Genomic DNA, 22234 nt, shown 5'->3' with positions numbered 1-22234 from the left:
TGACGTTGAGACTGGTGTTTTGCAGGTAGTATTTAATGAAGCTGCCAGTTGAGGACTTGTGAGGCATCTGTTTCTCAAACGAGACACTCTAATGTACTTGTCCTCTTTCTCAGTTGTGCATTTAATGGACAAAAAATTAGCTTTTCTTTCAAAAATATGGACATTTCTAAGTGACCCCAAACTTTTGAAACGTAGTGTATTTCTCTCGCTCCAGGTGCAGTAGCCTCAAACACTGGCTGGTCACTTCGGGCAACGCACAAAGGGAGAAGCTTTTGCACTTGCTTATTCATTCTCTATGCTTCCAGGTTAAGCTACAGTTTTATGCTTCCAGGTTAAGCTACAGTTTTATGCATCCAGGTTAAACGAGACTAGTCCTATGCATCCAGGTTAAACGAGACTAGTCCTATGCTTCCAGGTTAAACCAGACTCTAGTTCTATGCATATAGGTTAAATCAGACTATTCCTATGCTTCCAGGTTAAACCAGACTCTAGTTCTATGCATATAGGTCAAATCAGACTAGTCCTATGCTTCCAGGTTAACCAGACTCTAGTCCTATGCTTCCAGGTTAAGCTAGAGTTGTATGTTTCCAGACTAGGCTTATGCTTCCAGGTTAAGCCAGACTCTAGACATATGCTTCCGGGTTAAACCAGACTCTAGTTCTATGCTTCCAGGTTAAGCTAGCGTCTAGTCCTATGCTTCCAGGTTAAGCTAGAGTCTTATGCTTACAGGTTAAGACAGACTCTAGTCCTAGGCTTCCAGGTTGAACCAGACTCTAGTCCTAGGCTTCCAGGTTGAACCAGACTCTAGTCCTAGGCTTCCAGGTTAAACCAGACTCTAGTCCTAGGCTTCCAGGTTAAACCAGACCCTAGTCGTATGCTTCCAGGTTGAACCGGACTCTAGTCCTATGCTTCCAGGTTAAACCGGACTCTAGTCCTATGCTTCCAGGTTAAACCGGACTGTAGTCCTATGCTTCCAGGTTAAACCGGACTCTAGTCCTATGCTTCCAGGTTAAACCAGACTCTATTCCTACCAATTTGCTGCCTTTCCCCTGCTTCTTTCTTGCATTCTTTTTCATGTTTCTATGATTTTTCATTCCTTTCTGACTGCTGCATGCACACAGACTGTTCGCTTGGCATGCTGGGTACACCCCTGCACGGGCGAGAATTTTAAACCTGAGCCCTACCCATGCCCACAACGTTCAGGCCCTACCCTACCAAGGCCCGATTGCTTCTGCCAATTTTAAGGCCCAGCCCGAAATCTGAAATAACTTCCTCTGTTAGTAAATCCGTTAACTGCTCCCCTCTGTCTGTCACTCGCTCCCTGCGCGCAGATCAATTTTGTGATACCTGCACTCTGCCTAGCTATTGATGAAAAACTGGCCCTACCCGGCCCTAACCCAATGTATAATGTCAGGGCCCGTCGGGCTCAGGTCAGATAGCAGAGCTCTAATGCTGGGATAAGGCCTGCATAGGGGACTGGACTCCCGGGTCGGGTGGCAGAGCTCTAATGCTGGGATAAGGCCTGCATAGGGGACTGGACTCCCGGGTCGGGTGGCAGAGCTCTAATGCTGGAATAAGGCCTGCATAGGGGACTGGACTCCCGGGTCGGGTGGCAGAGCTCTAACGCTGGGATAAGGCCTGCATAGGGGACTGGACTCCCGGGTCGGGTGGCAGAACTCTAACGCTGGGATAAGGCCTGCATAGGGGACTGGACTCCCGGGTCGGGTGGCAGAACTCTAACGCTGGGATAAGGCCTCATAGGGGACTGGACTCCCGGGTCGGGTGGCAGAACTCTAACGCTGGGATAAGGCCTGCATAGGGGACTGGACTCCCGGGTCGGGTGGCAGAGCTCTAACGCTGGAATAAGGCCTGCATAGGGGACTGGACTCCCGGGTCGGGTGGCAGAACTCTAATGCTGGGATAAGGCCTGCATAGGGGACTGGACTCCCGGGTCGGGTGGTAGAGCTCTAATGCTGGGATAAGGCCTGCATAGGGGACTGGACTCCCGGGTCGGGTGGCAGAACTCTAATGCTGGGATAAGGCCTGCATAGGGGACTGGACTCCCGGGTCGGGTGGCAGAGCTCTAACGCTGGGATAAGGCCTGCATAGGGGACTGGACTCCCGGGTCGGGTGGCAGAGCTCTAACGCTGGGATAAGGCCTGCATAGGGGACTGGACTCCCGGGTCGGGTGGCAGAGCTCTAACGCTGGGATAAGGCCTGCATAGGGGACTGGACTCCCGGGTCGGGTGGCAGAGCTCTAACGCTGGGATAAGGCCTGCATAGGGGACTGGACTCCCGGGTCGGGTGGCAGAACTCTAATGCTGGGATAAGGCCTGCATAGGGGACTGGACTCCCGGGTCGGGTGGCAGAACTCTAATGCTGGGATAAGGCCTGCATAGGGGACTGGACTCCCGGGTTGCATCCAAAATGGCACCCTTTCCCTAATGCAATACTTTCTACAAAGCATATGTTACATCATGCAAAGCCACGATGTACCGATTCCTTGGCACATGGTTTATGAATTGATACGCAAAACAACGGCAGATTCAAAACTTCAAATTTTTTAATTTAAATTATTATACTAAATTCTTGCAACCAGTAGAATGTTGTATATACAATCTTCCCAGCTCTGCAGATTTTGCTGTGAGGAGGCAGAGTCATTAGATCTGTTTTTTTGGTACTGTCCATATGTATCTCGTTTTTGGTCACAGGTCCAGGAATGGCTGAAGAATTGCAATGTTTACCTAGTGATTTTTAAAGTCATAGTCAATCAATCAATATTATAATAATTATTTTAGCAAAAATGTTTATCTTTAATTTACAATCTGTAGAAGCTATGAGAATAGAAAGGTTCAGTACTTTTGTGAAGCATCACAGTTGAAAAATAGAAATCCAAAATGGATGGTGTTAAGAGAGAGATGGGAGGGGTTGAATAGAGCTGAAGGGTGGGACTAATAACAACAAGATAACAAATGTAAAACATACAGGGTTTGTCAAATGTATATAGGTTCAGACATTTTGTGAAATTTCAACTGTATGTGTATATGGGAATGTATGTATATGTATGTATGTATGTATGTATGTGGATATATACAGTTGAAGTCAGAAGTTTACATACACCTTAGCCAAATCAATTTAAACTCAGTTTTTCACCATTCCTGACATTTAATCCTGGTAAAAATGCCCTGTCTTAGGTCAGTTAGGATCACCACTTTATTTTAAGAATATGAAATGTCAGAATAATAGTAGAGAGAATAATTTATTTATTTCATCACATTCCCAGTGGGTCAGAAGTTTACGTACACTCAATTAGTGTTTGGTAGCATTGCCTTTAAATTATTTAACTTGGGTCAAACGTTTCAGGTAGCCTTCCAAAAGCGTCCCACAATAAGTTGGGTGAATTTTGGCCCATTTTAACTGACAGAGCTGGTGTAACTGAGTCAGGTTTGTAGGCCTCCTTGCTCGCACACGCTTTTTCAGTTCTGCCCACAGATTTTCTATAGGATTGAGGTCAGGGCTTTGTGATGGCCACTCCAATACCTTGACTTTGTTGTCCTTAAGCCATTTTGCCACAACTTTGGAAGTATGCTTGCGGTCATTGTCCATTTGGAAGACCCATTTGCGACCAAGCTTTAACTTCCTGTCTTGAGATGTTGCTTCAATATATCCACATAATTTTCGCCCCTCATGATTCTATCTATTTTGTGAAGTGCACCAGTCCCTCCTGCAGCAAAGCACCCCCACAACATGATGCTGTCACCCCTGTGCTTCATGGTTGGGATGGTGTTCTTCTGCTTGCAAGCCTCCCCCTTTTTCCTCCAAACATAACGATGGGCATTATGGCCAAACAGTTCTATTTTTGTTTCATCAGACCAGAAGACATTTCTCCAAAAAGTACGATCTTTGTCCCCATGTGCAGTTGCAAACCGGCTTTTTTAAGGGGGTTTTGGAGCAGTGGCTTCTTCTTTCAGGTTATGTTGATATACGACTCGTTTTACTGTGGATATAGATACTTTTGTACCTGTTTCCTCCAGCATCTTCACAAGGTCCTTTGCTGCTGTTCTGAGATTAATTTGCACTTTTCGCACCAAAGTACGTTAATCTCTAGGAGGCAGGACGCGTCTCCTTCCTGAGCGGTATGACAGCTGCGTGGTCCCATGGTGTTTATACTTGCATACTATTGTTTGTACAGATGAGCGTGGTACCTTCAGGCGTTTGGAAATTTCTCCCATTGATGTACCAGACTTGTGGAGGTCTACAATTTTTTTTCTGAGGTCCTGGCTTATTCCTTTTGATTTTCCCATAATTCCAAGCAAAGAGACACTGAGTTTGAAGGTTGGTCTTGAAATACATCCACAGGTACACCTCCAATTGACTCAAATTATGTCAATTAACCTATCAGAAGCTTCTAAAGCCATGACATCATTTTCTGGAATTTTCCAAGCTGTTTAAAGGCACAGTCAACTTAGTGTATGTAAACTTCTGACCCACTGGAATTGTGATACAGTGAATTATAAGTGAAATGATCTGTCTGTAAACAATTGTTGGAAAAATTACTTGTGTCATGCACAAAGAAGATGTCCTAACCGACTTGCCAAAACTATATTTTGTTAACAAGAAATTTGTGGAGTGGTTGAAAAATGAGTTTTAATGACTCCAACCTAACTGTATATTTACCCCCCAATAATATGGTGGATTGGAAATGATGCAGACAATTACATTGTTGGAATTAACAATCTATCCGCAATATTAAAGCTGATCCTTCCCTTGAAAAAAAAGAAAAGAAATCCATGTCTGTCAGAGCTATAGACGAGGCCGAAGGATTGCAGTCGGTCAGTATGGCAGAGAGTCTTTGTGCTAGTGGGGATCACCAGGTGTGCCTCTCACTCAGTCTCAGTAATAGCATGTCTACAAAAGACCCCATAGAGTCCAAGTTACCCTACAGACAGACCCGGACCCAGGCCTCTTTGCCAGCACTGGTAATCATATCTCAATACACCTTTCAGTAGCTCAATCATACCGCATAAAGCCAATGATAAAGGGCCTTGGTGACCTGCATTGGATGAATGGTGCTGACATGTGGCACAGGTGTACGTCTCTGCTGAGTCCTGCATTTATCTGGCTGGTTTCTTTGTGCAACAGTTTGGGAGATTCTGTCTCATTTGGTCTTGTTGTATGGCTTATTTTGTGTCGGAGTCCGCTGATGAATGTGTGGGTGGGGGTGTGCGTAAGTGCACCTGTACGTGTGTGTGCGCGCGTGTGACTGTGTGTGTTTGCGTTTGTCTGTACGCCCTTGTGTGTGTGTGTGGGCGCCTGTACGTGTGGGCGCCTGTACGTGTGGGCGCCTGTACTTGTGTGTGTGTGTGTGTGTGTGTGTGTGTGTGTGTGTGGTGTGTGGGCGCCTGTATGTACGTGTGTGTGTGGGCGCCTGTATGTACGTGTGTGTGTGGGCGCCTGTACGTGTGTGTGGTGTGTGGGCGCCTGTATGTACGTGTGTGTGTGGGCGCCTGTATGTACGTGTGTGTGTGTGTGTGTGTGTGTGTGTGTGTGTGTGTGTGTGTGTGTGTGTGTGTGTGTGTGTGTGTGTGTGTGTGTGTGTGTGCACGCTCGCTCGCACGTCCATTTTCAGTAGGTCAACCTGACACAGCTTCCAGGCACTGTGTCTAGACTAAACATGACCAATGGAACAGGCTGCCATGCCAATGATGCCAAAACAATAGCCTATGGCAGCAAGCACCCGGCCCGGCTCTGTCCTGTCGGTCAATTAGTAACAAAATGTGCCCCTCCGTCCCATCACTTTTATGAACAGACACACAGAGAGCACATAACAAAGGATGTTTTTTCCCCCTCTTCATTGTATTGGGTTTCAAAGAGCACAGAGCATCAGAGCGTGCTCAGATCTCAGTCATAGTGCCCACCCAGGGTATGTCTATGTTTTGAAACACACGTGCCCATGTTGTTAAAGGCTGAATGAAAATGGCCAGAAACCCAACCCAAACAGAAACAGTGTGTCACCATATGGTAAAGGAATACAGTTGAATTAGCAGGTTGGCTGAATCTGGCACATTTACAGAAATGTTGGTCATCAATGTGCATTGTCCCTGTCGAGTAATGTTAAAGACTCCATTTTGTTCGATTTCATTTGAACCATGGTGGGTCCTAAGAGGATTAGTCAGGTCAGCTGCTGCTTAATAACAGGAAGGAATTCCAATCTAGTCCACTTCTGTTCCAGACTGTTCTCACCAGGCAGGCTTAATGAGTTAGTGTTGAGGAGAGGGAACGTTCATGTAACACGATAATCAGCAGCAGCTTTTGTCTTGTTAGTTGCTGTACACTACAGTACATTCTATGAACCTATTTGACTATTTTCTTCATATATTAAACCAACTGTCACCCATTTCACCATCTTCTAACCTCGATCAAATTCCAGCAACAAAATTCCTTACACCATTTTAAAGTAATATTGTAAATAATGTATGTGTGTGTGTGTGCGTGCGCATGTGTAGTGTAGGACTCATTGAATGTTGAGGGGTGAATCATCTAGCCAGTGTGTGTAGCTGCCTGCGTGTGTGTGAGCCTGTCTGTGTGTATGTGTGTTCCTACTGTACCTTGCTCCTTTCTGCCTGTGTTGCTAAGCTGTGTGTTCCTACTGTACCTTGCTCCTTCCTGCCTGTGTTGTTAAGCTGTGTGTTCCTACTGTACCTTGCTCCTTCCTGCCTGTGTTGTTAAGCTGTGTGTTCCTACTGTACCTTGCTCCTTTCTGCCTGTGTTGCTAAGCTGTGTGTTCCTACTGTACCTTGCTCCTTCCTGCCTGTGTTGTTAAGCTGTGTGTTCCTACTGTACCTTGCTCCTTCCTGCCTGTGTTGCTAAGCTGTGTGTTCCTACTGTACCTTGCTCCTTCCTGCCTGTGTTGTTAAGCTGTGTGTTCCTACTGTACCTTGCTCCTTCCTGCCTGTGTTGTTAAGCTGTGTGTTCCTACTGTACCTTGCTCCTTCCTGCCTGTGTTGTTAAGCTGTGTGTTCCTACTGTACCTTGCTCCTTCCTGCCTGTGTTGCTAAGCTGTGTGTTCCTACTGTACCTTGCTCCTTCCTGCCTGTGTTGTTAAGCTGTGTGTTCCTACTGTACCTTGCTCCTTCCTGCCTGTGTTGCTAAGCTGTGTGTTCCTACTGTACCTTGCTCCTTCCTGCCTGTGTTGCTAAGCTGTGTGTTCCTACTGTACCTTGCTCCTTCCTGCCTGTGTTGCTAAGCTGTGTGTTCCTACTGTACCTTGCTCCTTCCTGCCTGTGTTGCTAAGCTGTGTGTTCCTACTGTACCTTGCTCCTTCCTGCCTGTGTTGTTAAGCTGTGTGTTCCTACTGTACCTTGCTCCTTCCTGCCTGTGTTGTTAAGCTGTGTGTTCCTACTGTACCTTGCTCCTTCCTGCCTGTGTTGTTAAGCTGTGTGTTCCTACTGTACCTTGCTCCTTCCTGCCTGTGTTGCTAAGCTGTGTGTTCCTACTGTACCTTGCTCCTTCCTGCCTGTGTTGTTAAGCTGTGTGTTCCTACTGTACCTTGCTCCTTCCTGCCTGTGTTGTTAAGCTGTGTGTTCCTACTGTACCTTGCTCCTTCCTGCCTGTGTTGCTAAGCTGTGTGTTCCCACACGGCTGTTTACTCCTCTCTGTGTGTTATTGGAGCTTCAGAAACCATCTGCTGTTCCTGGGGGGGGAAGTAGTGCACCACTTTTGACCAGGGCCCATAGGGGGGAAGTAGTGCACTACTTTTGACCAGGGCCCATAGGGGGGAAGTAGTGCACTACTTTTGACCAGGGCCCATAGGGGGGAAGTAGTGCACTACTTTTGACCAGGGCCCATAGGGGGGAAGTAGTGCACCACTTTTGACCAGGGCCCATAGGGGGGAAGTAGTGCACTACTTTTGACCAGGGCCCATAGGGGGGAAGTAGTGCACTACTTTTGACCAGGGCCCATAGGGGGAACTAGTGCACTACTTTTGACCAGGGCCCATAGGGGGGAAGTAGTGCACTACTTTTGACCAGGGCCCATAGGGGGGAAGTAGTGCACTACTTTTGACCAGGGCCCATAGGGGGGAAGTAGTGCACTACTTTTGACCAGGGCCCATAGGGGGGAAGTAGTGCACTACTTTTGACCAGGGCCCATAGGGGGAACTAGTGCACTACTTTTGACCAGGACCCATAGGGGGGAACTAGTGCACTACTTTTGACCAGGGCCCATAGGGGGAACTAGTGCACTACTTTTGACCAGGGCCCATAGGGGGGAAGTAGTGCACTACTTTTGACCAGGGCCCATAGGGGGAACTAGTGCACTACTTTTGACCAGGGCCCATAGGGGGGAAGTAGTGCACTACTTTTGACCAGGGCCCATAGGGGGGAAGTAGTGCACTACTTTTGACCAGGGCCCATAGGGGGGAAGTAGTGCACTACTTTTGACCAGGGCCCATAGGGGGAACTAGTGCACTACTTTTGACCAGGGCCCATAGGGGGGAACTAGTGCACTACTTTTGACCAGGGCCCATAGGGGGAACTAGTGCACTACTTTTGACCAGGGCCCATAGGGGGGAAGTAGTGCACTACTTTTGACCAGGGCCCATAGGGGGGAAGTAGTGCACTACTTTTGACCAGGGCCCATAGGGGGGAACTAGTGCACTACTTTTGACCAGGGCCCATAGGGGGAACTAGTGCACTACTTTTGACCAGGGCCCATAGGGGGGAAGTAGTGCACTACTTTTGACCAGGGCCCATAGGGGGGAAGTAGTGCACTACTTTTGACCAGGGCCCATAGGGGGGAAGTAGTGCACTGTATTGGAAATAAGGTGCCATTTGGGGCACTCAATTTGTCATGGGTATGGGGCATGGGTATGGGGCATGGGTATGGGGCATGGGTATGGGGCATGGGTATGGGGCATGGGTATGGGGCATACGGTGGACAGCCTGGGCTGGATTCATGTGATGATTTCTGTTCTGTGTTCCAGGCTGAGTACTGTCTGTTGAGGTACAGTTCAAAGACAGCGGTTACAGGAATGTAGCCAGAAAACATGGTTGTTTGATTAAATGGTGGCTGGGCGCCGATAGTGTACCAGTTGAAACTGGCTGCTTATAAATAACATTACAGTAATGATTGTTGCTAGACTGGTTTTCTTAAAAATGGCATAGAGTCATGACTGTAGCTGGACTGATTTTCTTATAAATTACTTTAAGGTTGCACATTTTGGGGAATATTCAGAGGTGGAAACTTTCCATGGGAATTAACGGGAATATATGGGAATTAACAGGAATATATGGGAATTAACAGGAATATATGGGAATTAACGGGAATATATGGGAATTAACAGGAATATATGGGAATTAACGGGAATATATGGGAATTAACAGGAATATATGGGAATTAACGGGAATATATGGGAATTAACAGGAATATATGGGAATTAACAGGAATATATGGGAATTAACGGGAATATATGGGAATTAACGGGAATATATGGGAATATATGGGAATGAACTTTGTTGAACTCTGCATCCAGCAAATTAGTTGATAAAGCATGTCTGGTTGAAGGGGTGTATGCTGGGCGAAGAACATTCAGAAATCTCTTCCAATATACATTACCTGTGAGCATCAGAGGTGAACCAGTTGCATACACAGCTCGAGCAAGACATTCATCAGCATTTCTCTGACTACGTTCCTCTATTGAGTCAAACAAACTTCTGATTCCAGGAGAACCATGAGCTGTTGCTATCGATAAGGTGTCTGATTCATCATTTTCACCTCGAATAGAAGTAGAGGGACTTTTGTCAGAGGTTGCTTGTTGTGAGCGCTGAGGGAACTTTATGCACTTGGCCAGATGATTCTGCATCTTTGTTGCATTCTTCACATATGATTTGGCACAGCATTTGCAAATGTACACAGCTTTTCCTTCTACATTAGCTGTAGTGAAATGTCTCCACACATCAGATAGTGCCCTTGGCATTTTCCTGTAAAGATTATATATTGTTTTGTAAAGAAACAACAAATACAATTCCGTTTACAGATAAATAGTTAAGCTGTTAGATTAAACAACTCCTTTGTAAAATAAATGTTTTAAAATGAAACATGTATGAAACAGGTGAATTAACACTCTTCAGTCAGCAGGCTCAAGCAAGCTAAAACCCACATGGTAGCAGAAATTGTTAACAAGTTAGAAATGATTTAAACACACTTTGCTCTAGGCTACTCTTTACTAGTTAAAAATAATGTATGTCATATAAAATATATTCACCCCACCCAGAATTGTAAACAAAATTTACCAGAAAGCATGTAGTCCTTGACTCAGACAGTGTAGTAGTGTGGGCTCAATAGCTTCTCATTAGTGTGCAAGATCTTGAGAATCAGCTGTACATGTGATGGAAGAATGCACTCTGCATGCAGAGGGTTCCAATTCCATTGAATTGGGGATAGTTTAACCAAAATATGCCACAAGACCTAGAATTGCCTGATGTGTATCTCACAACAAAAGGTTCACTGTTATAAGAGAACTTTTTTTGATGAGTTTAAGCAATTTACCGGAAAGTTTCTGACCCGTTGCAACCATAAATGACACACAGTAATGACCGTAGCTGGACTGATTTTCTTATAAATGACACAGTAATGACCGTAGCTGGACTGATGTTCTTATAAATGACACAGTAATGACCGTAGCTGGACTGAGTTTCTTATAAATGACACAGTAATGACCGTAGCTGGACTGAGTTTCTTATAAATGACACAGTAATGACCGTAGCTGGACTGAGTTTCTTATAAATGACACAGTAATGACCGTAGCTGGACTGAGTTTCTTATAAATGACACAGTAATGACCGTAGCTGGACTGAGTTTCTTATAAATGACACAGTAATGACCGTAGCTGGACTGAGTTTCTTATAAATGACACAGTAATGACCGTAGCTGGACTGATTTTCTTATAAATGACACAGTAATGACCGTAGCTGGACTGATTTTCTTATAAATGACACGGTAATGACCGTAGCTGGACTGATTTTCTTATAAATGACACGGTAATGACCGTAGCTGGACTGATTTTCTTATAAATGACACAGTAATGACCGTAGCTGGACTGAGTTTCTTATAAATGACACAGTAATGACCGTAGCTGGACTGAGTTTCTTATAAATGACACAGTAATGACCGTAGCTGGACTGATTTTGTTATAAATGACACAGTAATGATCGCTAGCTAGTAGGGCCGGGACAATACCAGTACCACAATATTTGTTCTATGGCAAACATGAAAACACGAAGCTGACCAAACTCTTTGGTCCTTTAAAACCTGCTGTATGTAAAATATGATGTGCTACAGCTTGGAAAATAAAGATATGTGACTCTGGATGACAACATAATGAGGTTTGTTTCCAACATTAAATCCACTTCGTGTTTTGTTTCCTTGCCACGATACAGGTATCATCCCGACCTACTAGCTAACTAGCTAAGCAGATAGCTACGTGACCTGTTAGCAAAGATTACAATAAATAACCCTATCATCTGTGGTGTTAGCAAGCTAGCTATATTAGCTACTATGCTCACTAGCTGGCTAGATAAACATGGTGCTAAGATATCAGGTGGGAGCTAGTAGCCAACGTAGCTAGCTAACGTTAGCGGGTTATCATTTTGTACATCTAACTTTGTCTAACGTTATCTATTTACTGCTGTGCTGATCTGACCAGCCGCAAGCATATTCATAAATTGGATGTTGATAGTCGGATTAGATGATCGTTGTAATAGAGAACAAAGGAATTGTTTTAAAATAGCTAAATAAAGGTTGGCAATAGGTTTAGCGACCTAACAATCTTCCTTCATGTTTATGTACCAAGAAAGCTGTAGATCAGTGTGTGTGTGAGCGTTCTCACTTCTCGAACTATGGGCAGATTTGAGTCATTCAGACAAGAACGCTCATCGTCGTTGTCATATGTTTTCCTACCCTCGCTCTCCTTGTTAGATATTATGCACATTTATGTCTTGGTAGAGAGTGTCATCGGCATAGCTAGTTATCGTAGTAGCAGTAAACCGCAGCGAGTGATATGAGCAATGGAGAAATCTGAAAGGGAGCGGAGTTAAAGCCTTGCTCTATCCTATTGTAGCAGTCGATCAAGTTACAACCCGCTCATTTCTAGACAGACGAAAGCGAGTTGATTTGATTTGAATTTCATCCTGGCAGCTGAGTTGTTTTAGAAATGCATTCTGACAGCTAAAAAAATATATACAGTGGGGCAAAAAAGTATTTAGTCAGCCACCAATTGTGCAAGTTCTCCCACTTAAAAAGATGAGAGAGGCCTGTAATTTTCATCATAGGTACACTTCAACTATGACAGACAAAATGAGGGGGGAAAAATCCAGAAAATCACATTGTAGGATTTTTAATGAATTTATTTGCAAATGATGGTGGAAAATAAGTATTTGGTCAATAACAAAAGTTTATCTCAATACTTTGTTATATACCCTTTGTTGGCAATGACAGAGGTCAAACGTTTTCTGTAAGTCTTTTACAAGCCTCTCTCATCTTTTTAAGTGGGAGAACTTGTACAATTGGTGGCTGACTAAATACTTTTTTGCCCCACTGTATAATGTTTTCCCGATCACGGAAAATGACAACAATACTACACATCATGACGTTGTACCCATTTGAATGGATAGATGTTATTTTATATTCTCAAACTAACCACACTGCCTATGTGATGTCCTACCATACAGGTATGACATCCTGGACTGATGCCTCTATGCAAATGTTGTTGATCAGTAGGCTAATATAAGTCCCAAATGGAAGACAAATTATCATCTGTAGCACCATAGACTTCACTGATCAACCAAAACAAGCTCAATAACTCAATGCACACACTCCTATTTAATATGCATTCACCTGTATTGTAAGTAGGCCTATGCCTTCTTCATTTACCCAGGTTAAGAGATTTCCCATTCAAATACAATTACTACTATTATGTTATGTAGTTAGATTGGTGAAACACATTTAAAAATTGAAACATGAATGGCTGTCTCTGGGAAATGTCATCAACATCATCAACATTTTCTAATTGAATGATATTGAATATCGGCCATCGGCTCCTTGACCCCCCAAAAATCGGTATTGGCATCTGCACTATAAAATCTTAGTAGGTCGTTCTCTAATTAAAAGTGTTAGTGCTAGTAATGTATCAATATTTATGTTTACAAACTAGCTATGACACAGCCAATGAATATATAGCACAACTTTGGATTTCACCCCCGTCTCATAATCGAATGGTTTAGACCTTTTGGGAAATTTTGACACTCGGATTGAACATGTGCAAAATCAGGAATAGGCCTACCTTGTTGGTCAGCGTGCTACGAGGCTACTGATATTACCTTGTTGATCAGCGTGCTACGAGGCTACTGATATTACCTTGTTGGTCAGCGTGCTACGAGGCTACTGATATTACCTTGTTGGTCAGCGTGCTACGAGGCTACTGATATTGCCTTGTTGGTCAGCGTGCTACGAGGCTACTGATATTACCTTGTTGGTCAGCGTGCTACGTGGCTACTGATATTGCCTTGTTGGTCAGCGTGCTACGAGGCTACTGATATTACCTTGTTGGTCAGCGTGCTACGAGGCTACTGATATTACCTTGATGGTCAGCGTGCTACGAGGCTACTGATATTACCTTGTTGGTCAGCGTGCTACGAGGCTACTGATATTACCTTGTTGGTCAGCGTGCTACGAGGCTACTGATATTACCTTGTTGGTCAGCGTGCTACGAGGCTACTGATATTACCTTGTTGGTCAGCGTGCTACGAGGCTACTGATATTGCCTTGTTGGTCAGCGTGCTACGAGGCTACTGATATTATCTTGTTGGTCAGCGTGCTACGAGGCTACTGATATTATCTTGTTGGTCAGCGTGCTACGAGGCTACTGATATTACCTTGATGGTCAGCGTGCTACGAGGCTACTGATATTACCTTGTTGGTCAGCGTGCTACGAGGCTACTGATATTACCTTGTTGGTCAGCGTGCTACGAGGCTACTGATATTACCTTGTTGGTCAGCGTGCTACGAGGCTACTGATATTACCTTGTTGGTCAGCGTGCTACGAGGCTACTGATATTATCTTGTTGGTCAGCGTGCTACGTGGCTACTGATATTACCTTGTTGGTCAGCGTGCTACGTGGCTACTGATATTGCCTTGTTGGTCAGCGTGCTACGAGGCTACTGATATTACCTTGTTGGTCAGCGTGCTACGAGGCTACTGATATTACCTTGTTGGTCAGCGTGCTACGAGGCTACTGATATTACCTTGTTGGTCAGCGTGCTACGAGGCTACTGATATTATCTTGTTGATCAGCGTGCTACGAGGCTACTGATATTACCTTGTTGGTCAGCGTGCTACGAGGCTACTGATATTGCCTTGTTGGTCAGCGTGCTACGAGGCTACTGATATTACCTTGTTGGTCAGCGTGCTACGTGGCTACTGATATTGCCTTGTTGGTCAGCGTGCTACGAGGCTACTGATATTACCTTGTTGGTCAGCGTGCTACGAGGCTACTGATATTACCTTGTTGGTCAGCGTGCTACGAGGCTACTGATATTGCCTTGTTGGTCAGCGTGCTACGAGGCTACTGATATTGCCTTGTTGGTCAGCGTGCTACGAGGCTACTGATATTACCTTGTTGGTCAGCGTGCTACGAGGCTACTGATATTACCTTGTTGGTCAGCGTGCTACGAGGCTACTGATATTACCTTGTTGGTCAGCGTGCTACGTGGCTACTGATATTACCTTGTTGGTCAGCGTGCTACGTGGCTACTGATATTACCTTGTTGGTCAGCGTGCTACGAGGCTACTGATATTACCTTGTTGGTCAGCGTGCTACGAGGCTACTGATATTACCTTGTTGGTCAGCGTGCTACGAGGCTACTGATATTACCTTGTTGGTCAGCGTGCTACGAGGCTACTGATATTACCTTGTTGGTCAGCGTGCTACGAGGCTACTGATATTACCTTGTTGGTCAGCGTGCTACGAGGCTACTGATATTACCTTGTTGGTCAGCGTGCTACGAGGCTACTGATATTACCTTGTTGGTCAGCGTGCTACGTGGCTACTGATATTGCCTTGTTGGTCAGCGTGCTACGTGGCTACTGATATTGCCTTGTTGGTCAGCGTGCTACGAGGCTACTGATATTACCTTGTTGGTCAGCGTGCTACGAGGCTACTGATATTACCTTGTTGGTCAGCGTGCTACGTGGCTACTGATATTGCCTTGTTGGTCAGCGTGCTACGTGGCTACTGATATTGCCTTGTTGGTCAGCGTGCTACGAGGCTACTGATATTACCTTGTTGGTCAGCGTGCTACGAGGCTACTGATATTACCTTGTTGGTCAGCGTGCTACGTGGCTACTGATATTGCCTTGTTGGTCAGCGTGCTACGAGGCTACTGATATTACCTTGTTGGTCAGCGTGCTACGTGGCTACTGATATTGCCTTGTTGGTCAGCGTGCTACGAGGCTACTGATATTACCTTGTTGGTCAGCGTGCTACGAGGCTACTGATATTACCTTGTTGGTCAGCGTGCTACGTGGCTACTGATATTACCTTGTTGGTCAGCGTGCTACGAGGCTACTGATATTACCTTGTTGGTCAGCGTGCTACGTGGCTACTGATATTGCCTTGTTGGTCAGCGTGCTACGTGGCTACTGATATTACCTTGTTGGTCAGCGTGCTACGTGGCTACTGATATTACCTTGTTGGTCAGCGTGCTACGTGGCTACTGATATTGCCTTGTTGGTCAGCGTGCTACGTGGCTACTGATATTACCTTGTTGGTCAGCGTGCTACGAGGCTACTGATATTACCTTGTTGGTCAGCGTGCTACGAGGCTACTGATATTACCTTGTTGGTCAGCGTGCTACGTGGCTACTGATATTGCCTTGTTGGTCAGCGTGCTACGTGGCTACTGATATTACCTTGTTGGTCAGCGTGCTACGTGGCTACTGATATTGCCTTGTTGGTCAGCGTGCTACGTGGCTACTGATATTGCCTTGTTGGTCAGCGTGCTACGAGGCTACTGATATTACCTTGATGGTCAGCGTGCTACGAGGCTACTGATATTATCTTGTTGATCAGCGTGCTACGAGGCTACTGATATTACCTTGTTGGTCAGCGTGCTACGAGGCTACTGATATTGCCTTGTTGGTCAGCGTGCTACGAGGCAACTGATATTACCTTGTTGGTCAGCGTGCTACGAGGCTACTGATATTGCCTTGGGTTGTTCGGCATATGAAATGACTTTTAGTTCAATGACTGTCACCACAGTTACATGCAGTTCCACACTGAAGAAGAGGATGCATGAGGTATTTTCTGAAGGTAGAAAGAAAGTCATTTCTACAATTCGTAATGTTTGAATTGATATCTGACAGATCCAGCAGACCGATGCCCTCCTATTTTAAACATTTGAACCAGGGACCGATGTGAATCGTTGCATCCCTTCTAAATAGGGCACTACTTTTGACCCGAGCCCTATGGGGTATCATTTGAGACTTGGGATGATGTCACTGTTCCTAGAAGCTCCGGACATTCCATCCCATCAACCAGATAGATCATAGGGATGTGTACCATAGGACATTTAGCACAGGATATGATTGGACCCTTATTCACATGCTGCTGTCATTGAAGCCTTCTAATGGGTATTGGTTTTGGGGGATGAAGGCCGGTCTGTGTCTGATAGAAGTCCCCTAGACAGCTCTAGTACCCTTACTTTAAGGGTACTAGAGCGACTCTAGTCTACCCGTAAATCAAAGGTTGTGTGACGGACGGACAACTTTGGTTCCAAATAAATAATCAATTGGCTTAGCTTGGCTTAGCTGCATGTATAGTCAGTCTGAGAGCTTGGCTTAGCTGCATGTATAGTCAGTCTGAGAGCTTGGCTTAGCTGCATGTATAGTCAGTCTGAGAGCTTGGCTTAGCTGCATGTATAGTCAGTCTGAGAGCTTGGCTTAGCTGCATGTATAGTCCGTCTGAGAGCTTGGCTTAGCTGCATGTATAGTCAGTCTGAGAGCTTGGCTTAGCTGCATGTGTAGTCAGTCTGAGAGCTTGGCTTAGCTGCATGTATAGTCAGTCTGAGAGCTTGGCTTAGCTGCATGTATAGTCAGTCTGAGAGCTTGGCTTAGCTGCATGTATAGTCAGTCTGAGAGCTTGGCTTAGCTGCATGTATAGTCAGTCTGAGAGCTTGGCTTAGCTGCATGTATAGTCAGTCTGAGAGCTTGGCTTAGCTGCATGTATAGTCAGTCTGAGAGCTTGGCTTAGCTGCATGTATAGTCAGTCTGAGAGCTTGGCTTAGCTGCATGTATAGTAAGCCTCAGAGCTTGGCTTAGCTGCATGTATAGTCAGTCTGAGAGCTTGGTTTAGCTGCATGTGTAGTCAGTCTGAGAGCTTGGTTTAGCTGCATGTGTAGTCAGTCTGAGAGCTTGGTTTAGCTGCATGTGTAGTCAGTCTGAGAGCTTGGCTTAGCTGCATGTATAGTCAGTCTGAGAGCTTGGCTTAGCTGCATGTATAGTCAGCCTCAGAGCTTGGCTTAGCTGCATGTATAGTCAGTCTGAGAGCTTGGCTTAGCTGCATGTATAGTCAGTCTGAGAGCTTGGTTTAGCTGCATGCATGTATAGTCAGTCTGAGAGCTTGGTTTAGCTGCATGCATGTATAGTCAGTCTGAGAGCTTGGTTTAGCTGCATGCATGTATAGTCAGTCTGAGCTTGGCTTAGCTGCATGTATAGTCAGTCTGAGAGCTTGGTTTAGCTGCATGCATGTATAGTCAGTCTGAGCTTGGCTTTCAGGAACACTTTCAGGAACACTTAAGAGTAAGAAAATAGATCAGATTTTCGCTTGTCTGTTTCGACCTTGCCGTGCCAATCTGCACACTTCTGAGTGCCAGCCGTGCCAATCTACACACTTCTGAGTGCCAGCCGTCTGTCCTTTGTCCTTTTACGTACGCTAATCCATCAGGGTCCTCTACATATTTCACACAACACTTTATTGGATTCTATTATGTTCTATTCTATTTAGCTTCACTTGTATTGTGAGGCTCATTTGTCTGCTGTTTATTCCCCCGGTTGTGTTGTTTGTGTTATAATGTCTTAGGAATGACACACACACATGGTTTGGAATGATTTTGTTGAGACCGCTAATGAGTAGAAACAAAGACAGTGGTGTTTGTATAGAACCATGTAGAGAATGAGTTATCTACAGAATCTATGTACACGTGAAGAATCCATCAATGTACGTAACTGGAGCTTATTTCTGCGTCCCATATGCACCCTATCTCTAAGAAAAGTAGTGCACTATATAGGGAATATGGTGCCATTAGGCTCTGGTCTAAAGTAGTGCACTATATAGGGAGTATGGTGCCATAGGGGCTCTGTTCTATAGTAGTGCACTATATAGGGAATTGTTTGCCATAGGGGCTCTGTTCTAAAGTAGTGCACTATAAAGGGAATAGGGTGCCATTTGGGCTCTTGAGAAATTGCACATTTGGAATGTGTTGTTTTGTGAAGAAGACCCTGTATGTGTAAATCGGACATCAATCAGGCATCAGACACAACGCTGGTGTCTGTGTTACATCTCTTCTGTGATGCTCTCTGTCTTTCTCAGACTGAAATGTGTCTGTGTTACATCTCTTCTGGGATGCTCTCTGTCTTTCTCAGACTGAAATGTGTCTGTGTGTGAGATCTCTTCTGTGATGCTGTCTCTGTCTTTCTCAGACTGAAATGTGTCTGTGTGTGAGATCTCTTCTGTGATGCTGTCTCTGTCTTTCTCAGGCTGAAATGTGTCTGTGTGTTACATCTCTTCTGTGATGCTGTCTCTGTCTTTCTCAGGCTGAAATGTGTTTGTGTGTTAGATCTGTTCATAACATTGGCCAAAATACACTGAGTGTACAAAACATTAAGAACACCTGCTCTTTCCATGACATAGGACTGACCAGGTGAATCCAGGTCAAATATATGATCCCTTATTGATGTCACTTGTTAAATCCACTTCAATCAGTGTAGATGAAGGGGAGGAGACCGGTTAAAGGAGGATTTTTAAGCCTTGAGACAATTGTGACATGGATTATGTATGTGCGCCATTCAGAGGGTGAAAAGGCAAGACAAAAGATTTAAGTGCCTTTGAACGGGGTATGGTAGTAGGTACCAGGCGTACTGGTTTGTGTGTCAAGAACTGCAATGCTGCTGGGTTTTTCACACTCAATCATTTCCCGTTTGTATCAAGAACGCTCCACCACCCAATGAACATCCAGCCAACTTGACACAACTGCGTGAAGCATTGGAGTCAACATACAATACATTCCAAAAGTATTCAGATCCCTTGACTTTTTCCCCTCATCAATTTACACCCAATACTCATAATGACAAAGCTATAAAAAAAATAAAAGTTTAAAAAAAATAATTTAAAAACAATTCAGTTATCACATTTACATAAGTATTCAGACCCTTTAGTCAGTACTTTGTTGGAGCACCTTTGGCAGCTTTGGACTATGACCATCGTGTTCTTTGTCACCTCCCTGACCAAGGCCCTTCTCCCTCGATTGCTCAGTTTCACCGGGTGGCCAATTAATTTAATTTACTACAGGTGGACTCCAATCAAGTTGTAGAAACCTCTCAAGGATGATCAATGGAAACAAGATGCACCTGAACTCAATTTCGACTCTCATAGCAAAGAGTCTGAATACTTATGTAAATAAGGTATTTCTGTTTTTAATACTTTTAATACATTTTCCAAAAATTCTAAAAACCTGTTTTTGCTTTGTCATTATGGGGTATTGTGTGTAGATTGATGAGGTGGAAAACTACTACTACTACTAATAATAATTGAATAAGGCTGTAACATAACAAAATGTGGAAATAATACTTTCCAAATTCACTGCAGGCCAACATCCCTGTGGAACACTTTTGACTCCTTGTAGAGTGCGTGGCCTGACAAATTGAGGCTGTTCTGAGTGTAAACGGGGGTGCAACGCAGTGTTAGGAAGGTGTTCTTAATGTTAAGTACTCAGTGGAAGTATTTGTTTCATAAAAGTAGGTCCAGATCAGGGTTTTCCAACTGCTGGCCCGCGGGTCATTTTTATGTATCATAATTCTTTGGCTGATAAAGAAAATCAGCTCCAAGTGATTTTAATTTTGGAAATCTGTTCCAAAGTATTCTCACGCAAAATAGAGAGATATACATGTGATCTTATACAAATGTAAGCAATGTTTGAAATTACTATGTTTAAGTCAAATATTATATCTGTTTTGGGCTTCTTGCATTCAATTTGAAGTTATTTGTAATTATGTCCTGGCCTCCTGACCATCTGCTGAAAAGAAAATTGTCCCACGGCTGAATCTAGTGGATGATCCCTGGTCTGGATTATGTGGATCGAAGACTATGACAAATATAATGCCCTTAATAGTGCAGCCAGTCTTGTGATACCAGTCTTGTGATACCAGGATGTGATACCAGAATCCTCTGATCTTTATAAAGACTCTAAATAGCCCTGTTGCCTCTCCTCTCCCCTTTTCCTCTCTCCCTCCAGTCTATTTGCACTGCTGTCCAAGAAGCACAACAAGGTCTTGGAGCAGGCAACCCAGTCTCTGAGAGGTCCCCGGGGGGCAGACGACAGCTCTGTACTGCCTGACTACGTGAGTACTGCAGCTACTGATTTGGTCGTTGAAAAATCTAGGCTTATCCCAGTTATCTTTTGATTCAATGGTGGGACTACTAGGGAAATTGACCTCACACACAAAGTGAATGCTGATCCCCTGGGCCTGCACCTCCAGCCATGTCTGGATCTGAGTGTCTGGGTGTGTGTCTAGGTCTGACTGTCATCTCTCACTGAGTTCGCATCTGCATTCGTGGTGCGTGCCGTGTGTGTCTTTGTGTCTGGGTGTGTGTCTGGGGGGATGGGTGAGGGCGGGGGTGTGTGACAGGAGGGAGGGTGTGCGTCAGACGTCGGGGGGGTCCCAAGGATTGCAGACGAGATGGAGTAGCTGAGGTGTGTGCCTGGTTATCCCCCCCACACACAGACAAGCGTAAGGAAAGAGCCCCTCACCCGGTCTTCTCTTTACCCCCCCCCCCCTCCACACACACACAAACAGGCATAAGGGAAGAGCCCCTCGCCCTGTTGTCTCTACCCCCCCACACAGACAGGCGTAAGGGAAGAGCCCCTCACTCTGTCGTCTCTTTATCCCCCCCACATAGACAGGCGTAAGGGAAGAGCCCCTCACCCTGTCGTCTCTACCCCCCCCACACAGACAGGCGTAAGGGAAGAGCCCCTCGCCCTGTCGTCTCTACCCCCCCACACAGACCGGCGTAAGGGAAGAGCCCCTCACCCTGTCGTCTCTTTATCCCCCCCACACAGACAGGCGTAAGGGAAGAGCCCCTCGCTCTGTCGTCTCTTTACCCCCCCCACACAGACAGGCGTAAGGAAAGAGCCCCTCGCCCTGTCGTCTCTTTATCCCCCCACACAGACAGGCGTAAGGGAAGATCCCCTCGCCCTGTCGTCTCTACCCCCCCACACAGACAGGCGTAAGGGAAGAGCCCCTCGCCCTGTCGTCTCTACCCCCCCACACAGACCGGCGTAAGGGAAGAGCCCCTCGCTCTGTCGTCTCTTTACCCCCCCCACACAGACAGGCGTAAGGAAAGAGCCCCTCGCCCTGTCGTCTCTTTATCCCCCCACACAGACAGGCGTAAGGAAAGAGCCCCTCGCCCTGTCCTCTCTTTACCCCCCCACACAGACAGGCGTAAGGGAAGAGCCCCTCGCCCTGTCCTGTCTTTACCCCCCCCACACAGACAGGCGTAAGGGAAGAGCCCCTCGCCCTGTCCTCTCTTTATCCCCCCCACACAGACAGGCGTAAGGGAAGAGCCCCTCGCCCTGTCCTCTCTTTATCCCCCCCACACAGACAGGCGTAAGGGAAGAGCCCCTCGCCCTGTCCTCTCTTTATCCCCCCCACACAGACAGGCGTAAGGGAAGAGCCCCTCGCCCTGTCGTCTCTACCCCCCCACACAGACAGGCGTAAGGGAAGAGCCCCTCGCCCTGTCGTCTCTATCCCCCCTCACAGACAGGCGTAAGGGAAGAGCCCCTCGCCCTGTCCTCTCTTTATCCCCCCCACACAGACAGGCGTAAGGGAAGAGCCCCTCGCCCTGTCGTCTCTTTATCCCCCCTCACAGACAGGCGTAAGGGAAGAGCCCCTCGCCCTGTCGTCT

At 45.7% G+C, this 22234-nt stretch overlaps 1 protein-coding gene across 5 annotated transcripts in view; it reads left to right on the top strand.

Moving 5' to 3' along the window:
• The window catches only part of dym (dymeclin), a 170753-nt gene that overhangs the window by 87579 nt on the left and 60940 nt on the right, over positions 1–22234 (top strand). For all 5 annotated transcript variants that reach the window (XM_038989596.1, XM_038989594.1, XM_038989595.1 and 2 more), the window contains one exon: positions 20565–20670. In XM_038989596.1, the coding sequence (XP_038845524.1) occupies positions 20565–20670 (106 nt within the window). The remainder of the gene's footprint in view (positions 1–20564; positions 20671–22234) is intronic.

The sequence above is a fragment of the Salvelinus namaycush genome, chromosome 3 (assembly GCF_016432855.1).
Source record: "Salvelinus namaycush isolate Seneca chromosome 3, SaNama_1.0, whole genome shotgun sequence".
Taxonomy (NCBI): domain Eukaryota; kingdom Metazoa; phylum Chordata; class Actinopteri; order Salmoniformes; family Salmonidae; genus Salvelinus; species Salvelinus namaycush.
The sequence above is the reverse complement of the archived record's forward strand: the minus strand, read 5'-3'. Positions and strand labels throughout refer to the sequence as shown.